The sequence below is a fragment of the Schistocerca cancellata genome, chromosome 1 (assembly GCF_023864275.1).
Source record: "Schistocerca cancellata isolate TAMUIC-IGC-003103 chromosome 1, iqSchCanc2.1, whole genome shotgun sequence".
In the NCBI taxonomy this organism is placed as follows: Eukaryota; Metazoa; Arthropoda; class Insecta; order Orthoptera; family Acrididae; genus Schistocerca; species Schistocerca cancellata.
This window is the reverse complement of record NC_064626.1, coordinates 1253518604-1253541398: the sequence shown is the minus strand read 5'-3', so window position 1 is coordinate 1253541398 and position 22795 is coordinate 1253518604. Positions and strand designations below refer to the sequence as shown.

General features: G+C 42.4%; 1 protein-coding gene across 1 annotated transcript in view; it reads right to left on the bottom strand.

The window, feature by feature from the left end:
* LOC126143752 (Down syndrome cell adhesion molecule-like protein Dscam2) overlaps nt 1-19292 on the bottom strand; it is a 726918-nt gene extending 707626 nt beyond the window's left edge. Inside the window, exons 1-2 of the mRNA XM_049915449.1 lie at nt 19277-19292; nt 19025-19205 (exon numbers count right to left, since the gene is read on the bottom strand). Of these exons, the coding sequence (XP_049771406.1) occupies nt 19025-19205; nt 19277-19292 (197 nt within the window). The remainder of the gene's footprint in view (nt 1-19024; nt 19206-19276) is intronic.
* Nucleotides 19293-22795: the final 3503 nt, after the last annotated feature.

Below are 22795 nucleotides of genomic sequence, written 5' to 3'. Positions count from 1 at the left end.
TAGGCAGGTATACCAGTTGCTTTGGCTCTTCAGTGGATATCACGGTAATATCCAGAACAATTTGATCTATGCCCATTGTGTTGGGGTAGGGGTTTGCCAATGTGCAGGAGAAATGCTCAAGCGATACAAGGCTTATTACTCACTTCGCAAGCCACGCCGCCTTTACCTGTCACATGAGACGCCATGTCACTTCCCTTTCCTTTCCTTCTCCCACCCCTCTCTCTCTCTCTCCTGTCAATCACGGCATAGTATTTCAGGGACCGTTTAAATGAAGCAACCAATCAAAATATAAATGAATAATTTAACACAGTTTTCCTAGTAGTAAATTAAAAATACACTCCTGGAAATTGAAATAAGAACACCGTGAATTCATTGTCCCAGGAAGGGGAAACTTTATTGACACATTCCTGGGGTCAGATACATCACATGATCACACTGACAGAACCACAGGAACATAGACACAGGCAACAGAGCATGCACAATGTCGGCACTAGTACAGTGTATATCCACCTTTCGCAGCAATGCAGGCTGCTATTCTCCCATGGAGACGATCGTAGAGATGCTGGATGTAGTCCTGTGGAACGGCTTGCCATGCCATTTCCACCTGGCGCCTCAGTTGGACCAGCGTTCGTGCTGGACGTGCAGACCGCGTGAGACGACGCTTCATCCAGTCCCAAACATGCTCAATGGGGGACAGATCCGGAGATCTTGCTGGCCAGGGTAGTTGACTTACATCTTCTAGAGCACGTTGGGTGGCACGGGATACATGCGGACGTGCATTGACCTGTTGGAACAGCAAGTTCCCTTGCCGGTCTAGGAATGGTAGAACGATGGGTTCGATGACGGTTTGGATGCACCGTGCACTATTCAGTGTCCCCTCGACGATCACCAGTGGTGTACGGCCAGTGTAGGAGATCGCTCCCCACACCATGATGCCAGGTGTTGGCCCTGTGTGCCTCGGTCGTATGCAGTCCTGATTGTGGCGCTCACCTGCACGGCGCCAAACACGCGTACGACCATCATTGGCACCAAGGCAGAAGCGACTCTCATCGCTGAAGACGACACGTCTCCATTCGTCCCTCCATTCACGCCTGTCGCGACACCACTGGAGGCGGGCTGCACGATGTTGGGGCGTGAGCGGAAGACGGCCTAACGGTGTGCGGGACCGTAGCCCAGCTTCATGGAGACGGTTGCGAATGGTCCTCGCCGATACCCCAGGAGCAACAGTGTCCCTAATTTGCTGGGAAGTGGCGGTGCGGTCCCCTACGGCACTGCGTAGGATCCTACGGTCTTGGCGTGCATCCGTGCGTCGCTGCGGTCCGGTCCCAGGTCGACGGGCACGTGCACCTTCCGCCGACCACTGGCGACAACATCGATGTACTGTGGAGACCTCACGCCCCACGTGTTGAGCAATTCGGCGGTACGTCCACCCGACCTCCCGCATGCCCACTATACGCCCTCTCTCAAAGTCCGTCAACTGCACATACGGTTCACGTCCACGCTGTCGCGGGATGCTACCAGTGTTAAAGACTGCGATGGAGCTCCGTATGCCACGGCAAACTGGCTGAGAATGACGGCGGCGGTGCACAAATGCTGCGCAGCTAGCGCCATTCGACGGCCAACACCGCGGTTCCTGGTGTGTACAGCCCTCTCGCAGTGTCCGGAGCAAGTATGGTGGGTCTGACACACCGGTGTCAATGTGTTCTTTTTTCCATTTCCAGGAGTGTAAGACCACTACAGTGGCACTAGCCAACTTGTCTCCCCCTCTGCCTTTCATTTCCCCTACTTCTTCCCCATCCTCTCCCCCTCTCCAGCCAAACATCGCAAAGTATTAAAATGAGGCAGCCAATTCGAATGTGTATACAAGCTTCTGGGGCCAACTTCAGAGGTACGCATTATTTAATATATATAATATAATATATACAATAAGGCGTACCTCTGAAGTATATATATATATATATATATATATATATATATATATATATATATATATATATATATATAAACTGCCAATTGAAAGTTAAAGATATTTGCGTGAAATAGCGCAATGTTGAAAGATATTTATCTCTTTCTCAATTGCGCGCGAGCGCGTGCTCTCTCTCTCTCCCTCTCTCTCTCACACACACGCACACGCACACTAAAAAAATGTAGCCTACGCCTGATCTGCTTAAAACAGAGCCACGTTAAAAACAATACTGACAACTATGATTTCATTCTCCACTAGAAACAACAATTTCTGAACTATTTCGCCAGTTTCATCTGTAAATTTCATTGGTTGTTATATAGCATTTGCTACGGAATACGAGGGCAATTATAAAACGTTCTTTGCATAACTACATACAACCAACGTTTTCTTACGCAACCTAATTAACAGATTAGATATACATATTCGCTGAAGATGAGTTTTACATGAAACACTGCTCAGAAAAATTTGAAAATACGAAATAAAATCAACATCAGCTTTATGCTCCTGTTGGTTGTTGTGAGTAGCAGATGACAAAAATTTATACTTCAATCTGCGTACCACACTTGGTGTGAGACACAAGAGAGCCTCAAATTAACCCTTTATGATTTGGTAGGACTTCAGACTTCCCCTAAATTTACACTTCAAAAGCAAGTGATCGAGCAATACCTTCCCAAAAATGATTGTGATCGAAAATATTATTTTTCAGTGCAACCTTGTAAGTAGGCTGTTTAGGTTTTTATGTTGGTAACGCCACGTATCGCTCTATATGAAAATCACTGGCTGTGCTGTGTGCAGTCTGTGGCTGGTTTGCATTGTTGTTTGCTATTGTAATGTTGGGCAGCTGGATGTGAACAGCGCGTAGCGTTGCGCAGTTGGAGGTGAGCCGCCAGCAGTGGTGGATGTGGGGAGAGAGATGGGGGACTTTTGAGAGCGGATGATCTGGACGTGTGTCCATCAGAGACAGTAAATTTGTAAGACTGGATGTCATGAACTGATATATATATTATAACTTTTGAACACTATTAAGGTAAATACATTGTTTGTTCTTTATCAAAATCTTTCATTTGCTAACTATGCCTATCAGTAGTTAATGACTTCAGTAGTTAGAATCTTTTATTTAGCTGGCAGTAGTGGCGCTGGCTGTATTGCAGTAGTTCGAGCAATGAAGATTTTTTTGAGGTAAGTGATTTGTGAAAGGTATAGGTAATCTTAGTCAGGGCCATTCTTTTGTAGGGATTATGAAAAGTCAGATTACGTTGCGCTAAAAATATTGTGGGCCAGTTTAGTGTTGATCAGAATAAGTAAAGAGCAAAATGTCTGAGTACGTTCAGTTTTGCTCAGCTGTTTGAAAAGCAAATAATGTAAGAGGTTTATCAGCACAGTCATTCATTAATTTTTCTAAGGGGACGTTTCAACCTATACAGAGCGCAAAAGGGGAAAACGTTTGAGCCCATAACCGACTGATTTACGGGGTTCTTGGTCTTACGTTTCTCTGGACAGAAACGTCAACACTGGTACTGTGATAGTGATCTGAGCGTTACTCAAGCAACGATAAGAGGTACAAACAACCCATCATTCACCTGAATGATAATCTGAGTATGCCTACCAACAGCACAGTCAAATTGTATAAAATACCTCCACTTATTGTGCCTTTGAGCGAAAATTTTGAGAAACTTCCAGATGAGGTTCACAGTGGCGACGAGAATGCTAGTAGATTCAAGGGACGATCCTTCCTAAAGCAGTACAATAAGCCGAAGTCAGCGAAACACGGGTATAAACTTTGGGGCCGAGCAGATATGTGAGGGTACACCTAGGAATTTGATGTCTACCAGGGAACAACGTACGGTGACAGTAAGGAAAAGTTCGGACTTGATGGATGTGTAATACAGAAAGAGCAATAATTATGTACTTCTGATGCACATTTACTTCTCCCCTGTGGCACTTTGTATCTAACAGCTCACGCGTCTATGTAGTCGGAACTGTGCGGTACGTCTGAATGGACTTGGTCTAACCAAAGCAAAGAGTAATCAAGAGCCGTTGAGGGGCGAATTTGATAGTCAGACTTCGTAAGGAGGAATTACCCATTTCAGGTGGAAAGACAATAGGAATGTATATTTTTTACCCAATTTTCGTGGAACTGAAACACACAAAACATAAATAAAAGGATGATACGAAAACTGATGTTAACTGCCCCAGTACTGGTTAGAAATTTTCCGCGTATGGATAGAGTTGATAAAGACGATATTTGTCAGTGCACCCGTGGTCGAGGGGCAGTTCTGTAGCGCCCAGCGGGGAGGTTATTGTTTATCTCTGTTGCTGCAGCCTCGCTAGTGTGAAGTTATCCTCGTTAGTGTTGTTTGTAGAGTGAGTTGTAGCGCCTCCGCTCCACCTTGCTGTTTGTTTGTGTTAGTCTGCTTGCAGCGGCGTCGACCGCTCCGCTATTGCCACCATGGTTTCCACGTGTATTCCACGAAAAAGTACTGTGAGCTTTATTATCGATAAAACAAAGCGACATGTGCCTTCCGAGTCTCTAGAAATCAACGATTGGCGTGTCGATGCAATTGATGTGAACTCTGGTGAGGTCCACACCGCTAACTTTGACGCAGACGAGTACGTGTTCTACGTGAAATTATTGGATCCTCGTCACGTTGATTACTGCCACAATACGGTTCTCAAGTCCCGTTCAAGCATCGCGATAATTCCGTTAGCATGGTGCCACTGGCAGATGCTGAAATAGAGTATACCATTGTTCGAGTATTCAACCTCCCGCCGTAAGTAGATGACAACTTTCTAAAGGACTTATGGCTTCTTACGGTAACTTGAAAAACGTCCGTTGTGAATGTTGGTCTGCTCAACACAGATTGCAGTTTTATAGTGGAACTCGCTCCGTGGAAATGCATGTACAACGCAATAAACCATCACGTTTACAAGTGTCATATATATACAGGGTGATTCAAAAAGAATACCACAACTTTAAAAATGTGTATTTAATGAAAGAAACATAATATAACCTTCTGTTATACATCATTACAAAGAGTATTTAAAAAGTTTTTTTTTTTCAGTCAAAAACAAGTTCAGAGATGTTCAATATGGCCCCCTCCAGACACTCGAGCTATATCAACCCGAAACTCCAACTCGTTCCACACTCTCTGTAGCATATCAGGCGTAACAGTTTGGATAGCTGCTGTTATTTCTCGTTTCAAATCATCAATGGCGGCTGGGAGAGGTGGCCGAAACACCATATCCTTAACATACCCCCATAAGAAAAAATCGCAGGGGGTAAGATCAGGGCTTCTTGGAGGCCAGTGATGAAGTGCACTGCCGTCCATAACTTTTCCCTTTGCACAAACACCCATTCTCTGTAAACTGTTTATACCAACGTTTAATACACCACCCATCAGGAGGTTTAACGCCATACTTCGTTCGAAATGCACGCTGAACAACTGTCGTCGATTCACTTCTGCCGTACTCAATAACACAAAAAGCTTTCTGTTGAGCGGTCGCCATCTTAGCATCAACTGACGCTGACGCCTAGTCAACAGCGCCTCAAGCGAACAAATGTACAACTAAATGAAACTTTATAGCTCCCTTAATTCGCCGACAGATAGTGCTTAGCTCTGCCTTTCGTCGTTGCAGAGTTTTAAATTCCTAAAGTTGTGGTATTCTTTTTGAATTACCCTGTATATTAGTCAAGAGGGGATCTGTTCCCTACGTTCGGTGTAACTGCCCGCGGAAGGGGTTCGTATTAAAGCCGTCATCAGTGCAGCGTCCCAAATTAATGATCGCTAATCTTGTTCCTTCCAGTCCCGAAGTCGGTCCTACTACTGCTTCGGATCACGAAAGAAAAGTTCTGATAATCGTGTAAATGAATTTCCTTCGTTACCTCTGCGACAGGATCAGAATCCTATTACTTCCAGGATAGAACCTGCACCAGTGACCAAGCAACGTCTCATTCACGATGGTAAAGGTGAGGATCGGGTTGTGCTTTCTTCTGCCCCAACGTCCTCCACATAGATTTTGTTGACTGCTCCTCACGACGATACGATACCTCCCTTGCGTGGTACGGTGAGTGGCAAAGAAGTTACCTCCAGCATCCCTCTGGCTCGCGAAGTGTCTCCTCCTGAGCCGCGTGTGTGGGGAGGGGGAGCGGGGTCACCCCCTTCGCCTCTGTGGCCCCGTAACAATCCAAGGCGTGGCAATGTCCTTCTGCTCCTTCGCCTTCACCTGCCGATGGTTTCCTGAAGTTGTCGCCTACAGCAAATCTGGAGGAGAATAAAATTAGCAGTGAGGTGTCACGTGTCGCATTCGTGGTTTCACAGAACGCTTCCGCCTTAGTGGTTGGACCTGCATTACACGTATTTTGTTCTGAGGGGCAGGAAGCAATGCCTATGACCCTTCCCACACCTCCGTCGGCAGAGGCCGCCATGCCACGTAGCCGGTAAAAACAGCGCATACAACCTCACCATGCGGTGGCACGTACGAAATATAAGAAAAAAGGTTGTGATAACGGGAGTTCTGGTCCCCCAATGTCTGATTCATCTGTAGGCTGCGCGATGGACATAGACACTCAGCTGTCTACATAATTCTGATGGGTACGTTCCGTGCATCCCTGGATAACTGTGGTAAACGATTCAAACCTACACGTTGCTTTTCTTAAATGTTAATCATGTGGGATCACAATTACGATTGGCTTCACTGCGTCAGTTCACTGATGATTCGTGAGCGGACATAGTATTCTAACAGGAGTTGTTATTTCGGCATTTCTCCTTATTTGCTTTTTGTATGATTTTAATGTAGCATTTGAATATTCTCTGGGGACCGCCTTATGCTTTTGCGAAGGATTCCCTATTGCTGAGGTGGAAATGTATTCTGGCAGGGGCAAACGTTGTCAGCTTTTTAATCTTGCCTTGGTTCTTTTATATGCCCCGTCTGGCACTAGTGTCACACTGGATCGTTCGCGTATTTACAAAGAGGAAATTGTTTATTTGTTGCGTAAGAGTCATCTGGGCATTCTGTTGGGTGGTGATTTTAACTGCGTGTTTCTACACTCATTCTCATAATGTAACGTTCCCTGGCATTCTCACAATTTATTTGTAACATATACGCCGATCTGGGCAAGTCGTATGTACATCGTAATTATTCAACCAAAGATATTACTGAATGTGGTATAAAATATGTTTGTTATTTTCATTATATTTTTATTGTAATATTTCTCTGTATTTAGGATAGGAATTTTTCTGTATTATTTATGTGAATGTAAAACGTGTCAGTATTTGCGGTATCAGCGATATAAAAATTTGCCAGAAATCAATTTACAAAGAAATGTTAATAGTCGCGCCGCTGTTTATCTTTGCGTGTGGAGACTCTCTGTCGCGTGGAGAACAGAGTAGCTTGAGTGAGGAAAGAGGGAGGAAGTGTCAGTTGGCCGCTCTAGCAGACGCGATGTGCAGCTATGCTCGCGCCCATTAGACGCGCCTGATTCGTTAACCCGTATTGTGGGCACTGTAACGTTCTCTGGCATTTTCACAGTTTATTTGTGACATGTGCGCCGATCTGGGCGAGTTGTGTATCCATCGTGGTTGTTCAGCAGAGTTAAGACGTTATCGAGGTAGGGCGCTGTGGAGGAGCTTTTAACGAATTTATAGACTTCTCTTGTCTCTGCCTGGACTTAGCCGCCATTAGATGAAGAGTTACGAATTAATGTGAGTTGACTTGTTGTTTGTGCGAAATATATCAGTATTTATCAAAAGTGTGAATTATTATGTAAATTGGCTTGCCCACGTCATCTATAAATCAAATGAGTGGTGAAATAGGTTTGATCAGTGATAAATGTCGGCTTGGCTGTAATTAAAACATTTTCTGCTGATAGAGATAATCTTGTGTTCTATGGCTAGTGCCGGGATAAACTTCAGTAAAAAATATTTAACAAAAAAAAACCCACTGCATCTGGAAAGTGTATGCCAAGGCCGAATGATTTAAAGGACTCAGTTCTCAACAAAATATTACTATCCGGTTAATATGAGTGCACGTAATATTTTTCTTTAAATGTACGTAATCCTTAAGACATTTTGTTTTACCACAATAAATTAAGAGAGTGGTTCTACAACAAAGTTCGCACGACAGTAAATTAAGTTAAAAGCAAAAGATAAAATTTAATATTTCTTTAACGACATTTCATAATCAATAGCATTCCATTATTTGCGGAGAGTCGAATTTGCTACATATGGCGCCCAGCGTGGGGCTCGAATATGCAGTGGCCACTAAATACCCGTGAGATAACTAGGGAATTAATATAGTCGAACTTTGTTGGAGAACATTTAATAATTTTTTCATGTATTGTATGTATTGCGTGTAGTAATACCTGTGTATGATTTTTTGCATGAGAACACTATGTATCCGGAGCAAGCTGAAGAAGAGAGCTCATTATTTTGAAAAATTAATAACCTTCCACAATATCAGGGGGCAGCTGCACCCAAGATAGATCACCAAAAGGTAAAGCTACAGTGTAGTTGTCCTGTGGGTAGTAAAGTAGCCTCAGTGCAGTGTTCTCGGATCATTAGTGGTGTGCTTGTTGTTAGTATTTTGTTTTAAAATAACAGGACACTTAAGTAGTTAGTCATTGTAGTATATAGTAAGTGTGTATTAGTTAATGTCCATTTCTTGTGTGATTATGTCAGTGAAACCTGAGTGTTAGGATATTTAGTTCAGATTTTATTTCCTTTGCTTACTATGGTTAAATTGCGTAGTCAGAAAGATATCAACATGGATAAAGAGCAACAGTCAGTCAGTAGTGATACCGAGTTGGAAAGTGGGACACAAAGTAATATTAGTGACGTAGTTCAGGAAGTACAATGTGAGAATCTGGGGGCAGAAGGGCAAGAAATGTTGCCACTGCCACCCAGTAATTCAGTTGATAGTGAAAATACTGTGCCCACCGCAAGCACTGGACACGGACCAGAGAGTGGTGTGATGTCAGAAGTGCAATCATTAAGAGTTATGTTCGAGCGCATGCTCAATTTCCAAGCTGAATTTGTACAAATGCAAGCAGAACGGGACCAGAGATTGGTAGCTGAATTCGCCTGTATGCAAGCAGAACGCGATAAAGAACGTGATGCTAAACAAGCAGAGCGTGACCGACGCCTGCGAGAGAGGGACTTGCAGTTGATGCAAACTTTAGAAGTTATGCAAGGTGACATTGTTAGCTTGAAACAAAAATATGAAACCATGCCCCAAACGATGCAAGAATTAAGCGAAAGACTAGATAGTATTCAGGTGGCTAATGCCAATATCGCAGAGGAAGTCAGTGTCCTGACTAATAGGGTCGAACAACTAGAACTTAACACAACTCACGTAATTGAGAACAAAGTGATCGAACATGTGCACAAAGTAGAACGTAACTTCACAAAGGAATTAGATGAGAAAGTGCACGCCGCAATTGAGGCCAGAGAGGTGGACTCAACTACGGATGTGCAAAATCTTAAAAAGATAGTGCAAAAGGACATTCCGCTGTGGCAGCGGAGTGTGGACCGCCGTCTTGCCGAAATGGAGCTAAGCCTGCGGCAAGACGATGCGCAGGCGTATGTCACGCCAGCCAAGTCCAACAATGATAGGCATATAAATACTGCAGTAAAAAATTGCGACTGCGAGACAGAACAGGCAACCAATGTAAGCGGAACAAATAAATGTCATTCTAAAGTAGTAATTGAAGAAAGTCTGATTAGGAATCGACAGTTTCAGATCTTTACAACGGAGAAGAAATCTGTTCACCCTGTAGTGTTTATCAAGGGATTTAGAAACATTTTGCCTAGCGTTTGGAGTCATACCCAGAAAATACAGTTTGTTATGTCTTACATACAAGGAGATGCTGCATTATGGGCAACCGAAGCAGCTGACAGTTGTGATACATATGAGCAATTCGAAAAGGCATTCTTGGCCAAATATTGGTCAACATGTATTCAGGAGAGATTACGGAAGGAAGTATATAATCCAGAGCCGTATTCTCCACGACTAGGCAATTTGCGAAAATATTTTGAGAAGTACATTAATAAGACCCGTTACTGGGACGAACAGATTTCATCTCGGGATTTGATCAGACTTTTGAAATCACACTTGCCGATACATGTAAAGGAAAAGCTTATACACGTGCCCGAAAATGATATGGAACATTTCTTGTCTGTTCTGGACTCAATTGACCTGATTCAGGAGGACGTTAAGGCAGCCTCTGAACAGGCTAGAAGTAACGGAAACGGTTATAGAAATGGTAGAAATAACACGCCTCCAACCAGTAATGGAAACGGCGGAGGTAATAATAGGAGACAAGAGTATGCACAAAACGGAAATAGAGGTAGAGACCGGAACGGCAATAGTCAACCGGTGAATAATGACCGGAAGAGGAGGTTCGATGACCGGTATGAAACAGGCCCACCAAGCAATCATAGATGGAAAAATGCCAGGGGGCCGTACAACACTAATACTTATAATGATGCAAACCGAACTTGGCCACAGAACCAGAGGCCCAGTCCGGACCGGCAAAACAGTGATAACCGACCGCCACCACAAAATGCGCCAATTGCGCAGCCGTGGCGGCCGACGCAACACAACGTGCACATAGTGGAGGTCAGTGACACAGAGCAGCCACGCCCATCCACTAGCAATAATTCAACAAACTAGATGCAGCCGAGATACGCTCTCCATCGTCGGCTGAGGTTTGGAGTGAGAGCAGCCCGACACAAAACAAAACACCGAACAAAATCTATATCCTTAGGTATAATGACGGGGTACAGATGGGAGATGAATTAATAACTGAACCATCCACGTGCATAAAGGAACACAAAGACAAAGTACAGGTGATAATAGAAATTAAAATTAACAATATTGATGTGCAAGCGGTCGTAGATACAGGTGCTACTGTTAGTGTCATGAGTATGGACTTATTCAAGGTACTGGGGAAGGAAAGGCGTATGCTGACTTTTCCCGTGAATAATTGTAGAGTCACTGGAGCCATAAGTGCACAGCGACAAATAATTAAACTCCAAGTGCGGGTAGAGATGTATATAGGGGAAGAAGCCATAGCGAGCTCATTCCTGGTAGTAAAGGGTTTAAAGGTAGCCTGCATTTTGGGGGTAGATTTTTTGAGAGAAAGGGACGCAATAATCGACCTTTCTCGGGGAAAATTAAGTTTGATGAATGCTGGTAGGAGAATAGAATTGTCGATGCTCAGATCAGAAGAGGTACCTGTACCTAATTGTAACGCTATTAATATCAAATGTAGGAATCAGTCGATACTACAATTAGACAATCATTGTCCAGGACAGAATCTCTATTATCCTGACGTACAAGGTGATCAATTAAAAGCGAATATGGACGTATTAGTGAACAAAGTGTCACAGTCCGAAAATTTAAATTCAATGCAACAGCAGGAATTAGTACAGTTATTATCTAATTATGCAGATGTATTTTCTGAACGACCAGGAGTTGTTAAGGGATATCAATACAAGATCGAGGTAAAGCCTCACAAAACTTACTGTCGAGCCTCATACTCCATTCCTTGGTCCAAGAAGGAAATAGTAGTTAAAGAAATAAGAAAACTAATCGAGTGGGGAATAATAGAACCGTCTTTGTCCCCTTATAGTAGTCCATTGGTGGCGGTAACAAAAGCTGACGGACAGGTACGGTTAGTACTAGATGCAAGAGACATAAATGAAATTATTGTACCTGTCAGGACTCATCCGGAAAACCTTGATGAGCAAATTCAAAAATTTCATGGAGTGCAATATTTGACATCTATTGATATGAGAAGTTCTTTCTGGCAAATCCTGCTTACACCCGAGTCGAGGAAGTATACTGCATTATATTTGGGGGATGAAGCTACCAATTTAGGGTACTACCTTTCGGCCTAAATGTAAGTGCAGGAGTTTTCATAACAGCCCTCGACGCGGTTTTGGGTCCGGATTTGCTGCAAAGGGTAACAGTGTATGTAGACGATCTGGTGATTGCCACTGCCACCTGGGAGGAGCACGTAGAACTACTGAGTAAAGTCTTAGAAAGGTTTAAGCAAGCGGGGGTAACAGCGAATCTTGATAAATCCAAATTTGGACGTAATCAGATTAAATTTCTAGGTCACATAATAACCCCACAAGGCATCAAACCTGACAGTAAAAAACTTGATGCAATTCGTGGGTTTCCTAGTCCGAGAACTAAGAAACAGCTCAAAGCATTTATAGGTCTAGCATCTTTTTTTAGACGGTTTGTCCCAAACCAATTAATGAATAACGAATCGTTATTGAGCCTGTTGCGTAAAAATGCGCACTGGGTGTGGACAGAAGAATGTCAACGCGCATTTGACGCGATCAAAAACGCCTTGGTGAATGCAAACATATTGCGACACCCAGACATGACAAAAGGTTTTTGTATAGCGACAGATTCGTGTTCATACGGTCTGGGTGCTTGTTTATTTCAGTGGGACAGGAGCAACGACCCCACAACAATCAATGTAATCGGGTTTGCCAGCCGCACACTAAACAGCTGCGAGAGAGCATATTCTGCTACCGAATTAGAGGCTCTTGCAGTGGTTTGGGCGGTAAAGAAATTTAACTATTACATTTATGGTAAAGAAGTCAAAGTATTCAGTGACCACCAGGCTCTGAGCTATTTAATGACTTGCAAATTATACCATACCCGCTTGCTAAGATGGAGGTTAGCATTACAGGAATATAAAATTAAAATCATGTACCTAAAAGGACAAGATAATGTTGTGGCAGACGCTTTGTCGAGGCTTCCACTAGGGCAATCCTCAATGACAAATATTTTAGAACAATCGGAGGAATATCGAATTCTCTTAGTACAAGATAAGGTACATAGGAGGGATTTTTTACACATGTGTAAGAATATGTCTATATTGCAGGAAACTGATCCGATCTGGGGAGATATCATAGGTAAAATTAAAGAAGGAACAAATCTTAAAAGTGTTCAGAATTTCAAAATAGTAGATAATATTCTGTATCACAAAACAGGTGTGTCAAATGACTATGGAGTCGTGTGTATACCACAACAGGCTATCCCAGCTGTAGTGTGGCACACGCATTTAGCATGGGGTCACGCTGGGATAGGCAAAACAATAAGGATTTTATCCAAATTCTGTTATTTTAAGGGGATAAGCCAGCAGACTCGCACCATTATCAGGACTTGTCCTCTGTGCCAAAAAGCTAAGTTTCAAAATAAGTCCACAAGGTTTGAACTGCATCCTATTGTGCCTCATCGACCACTTCAGTTAGTGTCTATAGACATAGCAGGACCCTACCCCAGAGCCAGGGGTGGATTGAAGTACATTTTAGCGGTATATGACCTTTTCTCAAAATATTTAAAAATATACTGCCTTAAATCAGCCACTGCTCGTGGAATAGTGAAATGGGTAGCCAACGAATATTTTACACAAGTAGGTAAGCCTGAAGCCATAATATCGGATAATGCTTCCTATTTTACAGGCCATACCTGGAAAAACTATTTACATGAACAAGATATAAAGCATATACTAATTTCCCGCTTTCACCCACAAGCAAGTTTAGTAGAGAGAATATTTGGAGAGTTAAATAAATTTTTCAGGTTATACATTGCATATAAACACACAAGGTGGCCAGATCTGATACATAAGTTTGTAGAAATTCACAACGCAACCCCACATGCTTCTACGGGGTATCCACCAAATGAGATATTAATGAATAATAATAGAGTTCTGAACGAGTGGCTGGCACCTTTACCTAAGGTCCCAGTCATTCCTGAGCCTAAGGAAGAGAAGATAAGAAAAGCAGGGTACAACCTTACCAGGTGCGCCCAGAAAAGGAAAGAAAAATATAATCGACATGTGACGAATAACCTAAAATTTAGTGTTGGGGACTTGGTACTCTTACGCAATCATCCTAAGTCCTCGGCATCCTTGAAACAGAATAGCAAGTGGCAATTGGTGTATAATGGACCTTTTAGAGTAGTAAGTGTGCCACATGAGTGTAGCTATCTCTTAGCAGATCCCCACTCAGGGAGAGTACGGGGACTGTATCCGCGTAAGGATGTAAAAGCATTCCTACAGTAAAAGACTAATAGTCCTATGCGGACACCGTTCTTTTGTAAATAATGAACATTAATAAAGTGTACTAATGTAGAAGTGTTTAGTTATAAGGATATGATTGACTTTCTCATGTGTATGGATATTTGTGTTATGTACTCTTTTAATTTGTGTTATCTAAATCATGCTCTAAATCTAAATCTGATAATCTGATTAGTGCAATTATTTGTAATGTTAAGCTGTGACAAAAATCAGTCAAGAAGAACATTTAAATAAGGATTAGTTAGTGTACTACATAATTTCCAATATGTGTGTCAAATTTGAAATATTTCATGGCACATTCCTTTCTATTATGTGTATGTATGTATGTATGTGTAGCTGTCAGATTGACAGATCCGAACCCAGAACAATATCAGTAATATAAGGCCCTGAGAACTTTATTATCTCACCAGTATTATAAAAAATATTGCACCCAGTAGTGACCCGAGGGCACCACGGGAGGCAACCTTGTTGTAAAGTTATGTAATGTGAAGTTACTCACAAAAAAAAAGCTTCAATTGAAGCATGTGCAGATTCAGTCAGTAAGAAAGAGCTAGCTAGATACAGTCCAAGTAAATTTTTGCCTACAGAGACTACACTGTAGTTACGTAGGACGTTGATAGTAAAGTGTGACATGTGAACAAAGGAGTTATTGAACAATATGCCTGAATCCGGCTGGAATGCACAAATATAATCTAATCGAACACGAATATAGATGACTTTGGGCAAACTAATACGAATTTTGAATATTTGTTACCATGTACGCAAATCTCACACCCTGGTAAAGAGTTACGAATGTGCTGTTACAAACAAAATTGAGCAGCGGACATTGTAAATAGAAATAAAGGAACTTTAACAAAAGTGCAGTATTGTGCGGCAGAGACAGACAGTGACTGTTAAACCTGCAGCAATACGTCACGGAGTAGTGGTGTATAAGTAATAACTGTATCATTGCCGTGTGTGCAAGTGGATAAGGAACTAGCACAACACGAACAGTGAACCGATAACGGACGGTGGATGAACTTAGTGTCAAATTTTAACTCTTGTGTGTCAAGGGACGCTAGGAAAGCGCATTGACTACAAAAATACATTTTGATTTTGTCCTAAGGTGAAAACTTGTGTGTGACTAATGACAAGTCATGACATGGTGAAGAATATTGTGTGCCCATAAAAGTGTTACTGTGACAACGAAACATTGTGCAAACCAGACTAGTGAAGGCCTACTGAGTAATAACTACCACTAACTGTGTGCGTTCTTTCCCACAGCAGGAAATAAGGATAGTATACTGTTTGTGAACTTGTTGCATGTTTCCTGGAGCACCGCGAGAGGACGTCGCACGGGCGAGCTGATATCCAACGCGCATCCGGCTACATCAGCTATGCAGCGGCCACAGCAGCCCGTAGCAGACCAGACAGCCACGCCCCCCCGCGCCGTAGCTGTCAACGATGGGGGCAGTGGCCTACACGGAGTCAGCGCGCCGCGCCGAGCGCCGCCCAACAATCACTCCGCACCGCTCACCAAATACATTATTGACTTTGTGAAATGTTCACATAAACTGAATAACATGTTAATGACTTCATTTTGATAAACATTGAACATGTGTATGTGACTGTGATATTGTGTAATTGTGTAACCCCGTTTGTGACAAACTGCAAATTTAATTCAAATGAATAACTGGTAAAAGGACAATACTGACTATAAACCAACTGGGATGGCTGGGCTCCGGCACAGTTTTGCCCAGGTTTCCTGATTGCCTACGCCCAAATGGGGGAGCCATGAACTTATATAACCCTGGGACTAAATGAAAGAGCCATTCCATAAAACATACAGAAGTGTAAAGAACGTTACTGGCACCATTGTGTCAAAGTGTAAAACTTCTTTGCCAAATGCTGCCAGGGGGCAATGTAACGTTCCCTGGCATTCTCACAATTTATTTGTAACATATACGCCGATCTGGGCAAGTCGTATGTACATCGTAATTATTCAACCAAAGATATTACTGAATGTGGTATAAAATATGTTTGTTATTTTCATTATATTTTTATTGTAATATTTCTCTGTATTTAGGATAGGAATTTTTCTGTATTATTTATGTGAATGTAAAACGTGTCAGTATTTGCGGTATCAGCGATATAAAAATTTGCCAGAAATCAATTTACAAAGAAATGTTAATAGTCGCGCCGCTGTTTATCTTTGCGTGTGGAGACTCTCTGTCGCGTGGAGAACAGAGTAGCTTGAGTGAGGAAAGAGGGAGGAAGTGTCAGTTGGCCGCTCTAGCAGACGCGATGTGCAGCTATGCTCGCGCCCATTAGACGCGCCTGATTCGTTAACCCGTATTGTGGGCACTGTAACGTTCTCTGGCATTTTCACAGTTTATTTGTGACATGTGCGCCGATCTGGGCGAGTTGTGTATCCATCGTGGTTGTTCAGCAGAGTTAAGACGTTATCGAGGTAGGGCGCTGTGGAGGAGCTTTTAACGAATTTATAGACTTCTCTTGTCTCTGCCTGGACTTAGCCGCCATTAGATGAAGAGTTACGAATTAATGTGAGTTGACTTGTTGTTTGTGCGAAATATATCAGTATTTATCAAAAGTGTGAATTATTATGTAAATTGGCTTGCCCACGTCATCTATAAATCAAATGAGTGATGAAATAGGTTTGATCAGTGATAAATGTCGGCTTGGCTGTAATTAAAACATTTTCTGCTGATAGAGATAATCTTGTGTTCTATGGCTAGTGCCGGGATAAACTTCAGTAAAAAATATTTAACAAAAAAAAACCCACTGCATCTGGAAAGTGTATGCCAAGGCCGAATGATTTAAAGGACTCAGTTCTCAACAAAATATTACTATCCGGTTAATATGAGTGCACGTAATATTTTTCTTTAAATGTACGTAATCCTTAAGACATTTTGTTTTACCACAATAAATTAAGAGAGTGGTTCTACAACAAAGTTCGCACGACAGTAAATTAAGTTAAAAGCAAAAGATAAAATTTAATATTTCTTTAACGACATTTCATAATCAATAGCATTCCATTATTTGCGGAGAGTCGAATTTGCTACAATAAGTAAAGGATAACTGCAGAATGTTGTGCCACACAACGTGACACTACACAAAACTGGTGCTAATAGTATAGGCACATAGGGAATACACACGACACAGATCTGTTAGTCCACGGCATTGGTGATAGGTTGAGAAAACCGTGCTACAAAATGCCACTATTTGCTGCGTATGTACCTCGACATCAATGTGGGATATGATCACCATGCACACGTACGCAGGCCGCACAATGGGTTGGCATACTCTGGATCAGGTGCTCGAGCAGCTGCTGGTGTATAGCCTCCCATTCTTGCACCAGTGCCTGTCGGAGCTCCTGAAGTGTCCTAGGGGTTTGAAGACGAACAGCGATGCGTCGACCGAGAGCATCCCAGACGGGCATCATGAGGTTTAAGTCTGGAGAACAGGCAGGCCACTCCACTGGCCTGATATCTTCTGTTTCAAGGTACTCCTCCACGATGGCATCTCGGTGGGGCTCTGTCAAAGACATGCTGGGGTGTACGTGCACCAATCATAATCCCATCCCACACCATCAAACCACGACCTCCATACAGGTTCCTTTCAAGGACATTAAGGGGTTGGTATCTGGTTCCTGGTTCACTCCAGATGAAAACCCGGCGAGAATCACTGTTCAGACTATACCTGGACTACCTGGACTCGTCCGTGAACACAACCTGGGACCACTGTTCCAATGACCATGTACTGTGTTCTTGACACCTGGCTTTAAGGGGTCTCCTGTGACCAGGGGTCAGTGGAATGCACCTTGCAGGTCTCAGGGCGAATAAACCATGTCTGTTCGGTCGTCTGTAGACGTTGTGTCTGGAGACAACTGTTCCTATGGCTGCGGTAAGGTCCCAATCAAGGCTACCTACAGTACTCCGTGGCCGTCTTCGGGCACTGAGGGTGAGATATCGGTCTTCTGGTGGTGTTGTACACTGTGGACGCCCCGTGATGTAGCCCCTGGACACGTTTCTTGTCTGCTGGAATCGTTGCCATAATCTTGAGATCACACTTTGTGGCACATGGAGAGCCTGTGCTACGACTTGATGTGTTTGACCAGCCTCCACTCGTCCTAGTATTCTACCCCTCATAGCAGTGTACATGGCTACAACACTAGGAGAAAGGATGATCTTCACTACTCAAGGTTAAATCTAACTTTGGCTCAGAAGGGGGCATATTATGCTGCCACAAAAGTATTTGGTCACTATCTAATAGCATCAAAAGTCTGACAGATATGGCAACTCCTCCTACTCATTAGATGAATTTTTGGATACAGTAAGTGGGTAATTTCCCCACCCTCCACCAAAAAAAAAATTGAATGTCATGTAATATTTTGTGTAATGTAATATCTTGTATAGACACCTTTTATTAACCTGACATGTTCCACATCATTAGGAAGTGTCGTATTCATGATCTATGGTACAAGTACTAATCTAATCTAATCTAGTTCTTATCACTTGCTGCTGTTTTTGTTGGAGTATTTTATACTTCACATGTGCATTAACATTTTTTAAGTATAATGTTTTAAAAACAGAATATCTTTCAACATACAATTGCGCCACTGCTCTAAGGCTTTGGTGATATTCGTCATACAAGAAAATCAAATCAGTTTTTACGATTATCATGTAACTTGTGAGTGTCTTCAACATTTTCACGACCAAGTTGTCTGATAGTTTCAGAAGCAGGGCACTAGCGAGTTTCAGGCATCTAATCACAGAGGACCTCCTCCATTGTTTAGGATTATGAGGTTCAGTCATAAGATTTTATTCAAGGTGTGTGGCAATGTGTCAGCTTATAAAATGATTCTGAAGTGTGCATCTCAGAATAGATACAAGTGAATGAATATGGTTGAAGAAAAAAGATGAGTCAAATGACTACTGAGCAAGTGAGTTGGAGCTGACCTGAGTCCATGTACTGCAGTCACTGGTGAGCCATCTGAATGCAACCAGATGACATCTGGTACTGGGCTGCCTCTTGCTGCACAACTGAGCTGTGCTCCTGTGGAGTTGGAGAAGCGCAGCTGAGCAGGCGGCTCCTGAACCAGCACTGGCGCCTGCACACCCAGCTGCCCACGGCACACGCCTGCAACAAGTGGAGAGGTGTCTGATGAAGGGTCAGTGATGTGCAGAAAGCTTGTGGCACCACTGACTCACTTGTGTCCAGTTGCATGTGGCACTGCTATCAAGACTGTATATTCGAAGATTCTTATGAATACGATTAGAGTACTGAAATTTAGCATAAGGGTGCACATGATTGTCTGTAAAATGCTACAAGATTGGCTGATGAACGACTGAACTGATAAACTTCAAGTGCAAACTGTCACCTACTAATAAGAAATATACACATACCTTTCCTAGGTTTCTAATTAATTTGGCACTGATAAAATGCTCATTCCAATTTTTCTTCTTTCCTTCATAATAGCTGTAGAATGTTATCTGTGGTTCTTATTTATAGAACATATACTTATCTTCTGTCTGTTGATTGCTGAAATTTATTTCAATTAAAAACAGCGATTAACAGATGGAAAATTAGTTTATTTTGAATAAAGATTGTGTCGCCAGGATAAATTCATAACAGAGAATAATTATACAAATGCATAAATTCATGCATGTATAAGGACCTGCATTTTCACTGGAACCTGTAGCAGCACTCCTCATTGAGTTTCCATTCACAATCTCAAAATTGCAATGTAATGTTTCTAGTTATAATTGCAAGCTGTGCATATATTACAGCTGTAATATTTGTTATTATATGTTTAAATTGAGAGAATTTTTAATTTTGATTGTGTTTGGTAACATTAAAATATATTGAAAGTTTATACAGTACACTTATATGAAGATTAGCAGACTTTCAATGGAAATTTTGTGCATAATGTAATACGTGACTGTTACTGTCTTTTGAATTCTAATTACAATGAAAAGTTTCGTCTCTGATGAAGTAGCCAGAAGACGTTTTTGCAAGAGCATATTGTGTACCTTCAATAAATTTGTACCATACCCTCGATAGTATGAAACGATGAGACATCTCTGTATCGAATATAGACGAGTCGTAAACGCTAGGTCTATTTAGTCCCCTGTAAATTACGTTTTGGAGAACTTTTATGCCAAGTTGTTGTGTAAAACTGATTTCTAAATTTTGAATTCTTCAAACATTTTCAGGGGGCTGGGGATTGTTACTAGCAACCTGCTTATCTGTAGAATTACCGCAGGGCTTGAAAAGATTGCATTAGCGTATTTTTCTTTACATGTTCATAAACTTCATAATGGAAATATGCTTTATTGTAGTAGTTAAATAGTCTTGCACATATTGGTGTGACACCATGTGAGCAAAACAGTATTGGGGCTCCACACAGAACGCGTTGTTTCTATGTATGGGTTTCAGTACAGATTTCAACACAAGGCAGAGTCTTTCCATTTTCACTTGCTACTGAAACAAAGATATCGTGATGTTTATTGCTGACTTTTAATTGTCATCAGTTAATGTATTCTGATTCATCTTAAAAATATTTGGTGCCTCATTTACCCGTTACTGTATGGATACGGGATTCAGCATCTCTCAAGTTTGCGTATCTTGTCATTATCGTGTGTGAACACGCACTGATTTCTAGGCGGCCTCTGCTCTTGATTTCACGTCCAGAGATGGTGTTTTCTGCTACTGTTATTATCTGTAATATACGACGAGCAGAGATACATGTATTAGAGTGTGATTTCTAAATCTGATAGAGAGGAGATGGTTTCAGACGGTATGATTGTACTTTGGTAATTGTCCAGTACTGACTTGGGCAGAGACTTTCGGCGCTGACGCACGTCTGACCACAGTTACATTCCCCTTTTTTAATAGTAAATGTCGACCCTTAACATTAATACATTGTTGTCCAATCTGATAGAGAGGAGATGGTTTCAGACGGTATGATTGTACTTTGGTAATTGTCCAGTACTGACTTGGGCAGAGACTTTCGGCGCTGACGCACGTCTGACCACAATTACATTCCACTTTTTTAATAGTAAATGTCGACCCTTAACATTAAGGGGTGTCCACTGCAGCTGACTCCAGTGGCAGCAATTTTTCCAAAATCGAATTACTTATAGCTCAACGTTGATAATGCGACTCACAAAAAATACAAATGAAAGCCTTGTGAAGAGTGTCAGTACGAAGTCTGACATAAAACCACTAATATTGTGACAGTTCCTGTCAGAAAGTGTCACAAACTTAGTGACATTTGATAATTTTTTTGCATGTGTAATTGAATTTGAGCTTTGGATTATACAGGGTGTTTCAAAAATGACCGGTATATTTGAAACGGCAATAAAAACTAAACGAGCAGCGATAGAAATACACCGTTTGTTGCAAAATGCTTGGGACAACAGTACATTTTCAGGCGAACAAACGTTCGAAATTACAGTAGTTACAGTTTTCAACACCAGATGGCGCTGCAAGTGATGTGAAAGATATAGAAGACAACGCAGTCTGTGGGTGCGCCATTCTGTACATCGTCTTTCTGCTGTAAGCGTGTGCTGTTCACAACGTGCAAGTGTGAAGTAGACAACATGGTTTATTCCATAGAACAGAGGATTTTTCTGGTGTTGGAATTCCACCGCCTAGAACACAGTGTTGTTGCAACAAGACGAAGTTTTCAATGGAGGTTTAATGTAACCAAAGGACCGAAAAGCATTACAATAAAGGATCTGTTTGAAAAATTTCAACGGACTGGGGACGTGACGGATGAACGTGCTGGAAAGGTAGGGCGACCGCGTACGGCAACCACAGAGGGCAACGCGCAGCTAGTGCAGCAGGTGATCCGACAGCGGCCTCGAGTTTCCGTTCGCCATGTTGCAGCGGCGGTCCAAATGACGCCAACGTCCACGTATCGTCTCATGCGCCGCAGTTTACACCTCTATCCATACAAAATTCAAACGCGGCAACCCCTCAGCGCCGCTACCATTGCTGCACGAGAGACATTCGCTAACGATATAGTGCACAGGATTGATGACGGCGATATGCATGTGGGCAGCATTTGGTTTACTGACGAAGTTTATTTTTACCTGGACGGCTTCGTCAATAAACAGAACTGGCGCATATGGGGAACCGAAAAGCCCCATGTTGCAGTCCCATCGTCCCTGCAACCTCAAAAAGTACTGGTCTGGGCCGCCATTTCTTCCAAAGGAATCATTGGCCCATTATTCAGATCCGAAACGATTACTGCATCACGTTATCTGGACATTCTTCGTGAATTTGTGGCGGTACAAACTGCCTTAGACGACACTGCGAACACCTCGTGGTTTATGCAAGATGGTGCCCGGCCACATCGCACGGCCGACGTCTTTAATTTTCGGAAGGAATATTTCGATGATCGTGTGATTGCTTTGGGCTATCCGAAACATACAGGAGGCGGCGTGAATTGGCCTCCCTATTCGCCAGACATGAACCCCTGTGACTTCTTTCTGTGGGGACACTTGAAAGACCAGGTGTACCGCCAGAATCCAGAAACAATTGAACAGCTAAAGCAGTACATCTCATCTGCATGTGAAGCTATTCCGCCAGACTCGCTGTCAAAGATTTCGGGTAATTGCATTCAGAGACTACGCCATATTATTGGTACGCATGGTGGATATGTGGAAAATATCGTACTATAGAGTTTCCCAGATCGCAGCGCCATCTGTTGTTGAAAATTG